The following is a 1,266-nucleotide window of genomic DNA, read 5'->3' on the forward strand; positions in this document are numbered from 1 at the left end:
CAGCGCACCCACTGGGTGTAGTCCCCGAGTTCCGAGTTGGCTGCTGAGCAGGCGGCTTGGAACTTACTAGGTCTTGTCAGCTATCTTATTCTTGCATCCTGTCTGATCTTCGAGGAATACCATAACCTCCGCGCTGCTGCCTTCAACTCCCAGGCACAGGAGCTGGGCCAGAAAACCAAGGACCTGACCAACAGCCAGAGTGCGTGCTTTGTCTCGTTCATCTCCTGTGGGGGCGCGTCAGCGCACCCACTGGGTGTAGTCCCCGAGATTCGGGCCGACTGCTGAGCAGTCGGGTCGGATCTTCCCTGACAACTTCTTCCTTATTGATTTTTCCTTTGTCTTCATGCTTGCAGGAGCCAATGCCGACTTGAGGGAGCAGCTCAGCGGGGCCCAGACCGCCCTTCGCGCTAAGGAAGCCGAGTGCAACGCCTTAGTCCTGGAGCGTGACCGCCTGGCCAAGAAGTTGGCCGACCAGGAGGAGAGCCACAAGGCGGCCCTGAAGAAGGTGCAGGACAGCGAGGACGCCCTCAAAGCTGAGTTCGAGACCGAAGCGGCGGGCTGGGCTGAGGCAAAACAAGCGCTGAGCGAGGGCTACGGCCGGGTTGAGGATCTGATCGATGGTAAGCCACCTTCCTTACTCCTTGCTTGCCCCTTGCCCCCTGATTTGTGTTCTGACTTGTGCTGCTTTTTGTTCTTTGTGCAGACTACTTCCCCGGCTACTCCGTCTTTGCCACCCAGACCATCGAGGCCCACCGCGAGGCGCGCCGGCAGGCGGGGGCTGAAATCGCGTCGGACGCGAGCCGGACGCTTGAGGAGCAACTCTTGGCGGTCCAAGCCCGGCTGCAGCCGGCTCACCGCATGCTCCGCCGCCTCCAGCGCGCCGGGGCGCAGGTGTTGGCCGCCCTCTGGCCAGGCGAAGCGATTCCCCGCACCCCGAGTAGGACTGCTGACTAGCTGGAGGTTGCGGTTGGCCGTTCGAGGCCTGGAAAGCACCGGCAGCCCGACTTGGAGCTGGGCGGGCGCTGGAGTTCGTCCGAGCCTGGTATCCCGGGCTGAACCTGGACTAGCTGCGCACCTGGGGGCTGGAAGCCGACGAGGAGATGGAGGAGGTGCGGTCGGCTATCTCTCAGCATGCCTCGACGATCGCCGAGTGCACTGACATCAGCGCCTTTGCTCCTGAGATAAATGACGACGGCGTTGCCCAGCCGGAGGAATGGTTCGGGCTGAACCCGGCAGAGGGTGAGGACTCGGCGGAGGAGATCGCCT

The 1,266-nt window shown here is 62.5% G+C and overlaps 1 protein-coding gene across 1 annotated transcript; it reads left to right on the forward strand.

Annotated features, from left to right (window-relative positions):
- The first annotated feature begins 285 nt into the window (after positions 1-285).
- LOC125518742 lies at positions 286-954 on the forward strand. Its single transcript, XM_048683594.1, has 2 exons — positions 286-620; positions 704-954. The coding sequence occupies exons 1-2, from the start codon at positions 344-346 to the stop codon at positions 952-954; spliced, it is 528 nt and encodes a 175-aa protein (XP_048539551.1). The 5' UTR covers positions 286-343.
- The last annotated feature ends 312 nt before the right edge of the window (positions 955-1,266 follow it).

This window comes from Triticum urartu, chromosome 7 (genome assembly GCF_003073215.2).
Source record: "Triticum urartu cultivar G1812 chromosome 7, Tu2.1, whole genome shotgun sequence".
NCBI lineage: Eukaryota > Viridiplantae > Streptophyta > Magnoliopsida > Poales > Poaceae > Triticum > Triticum urartu.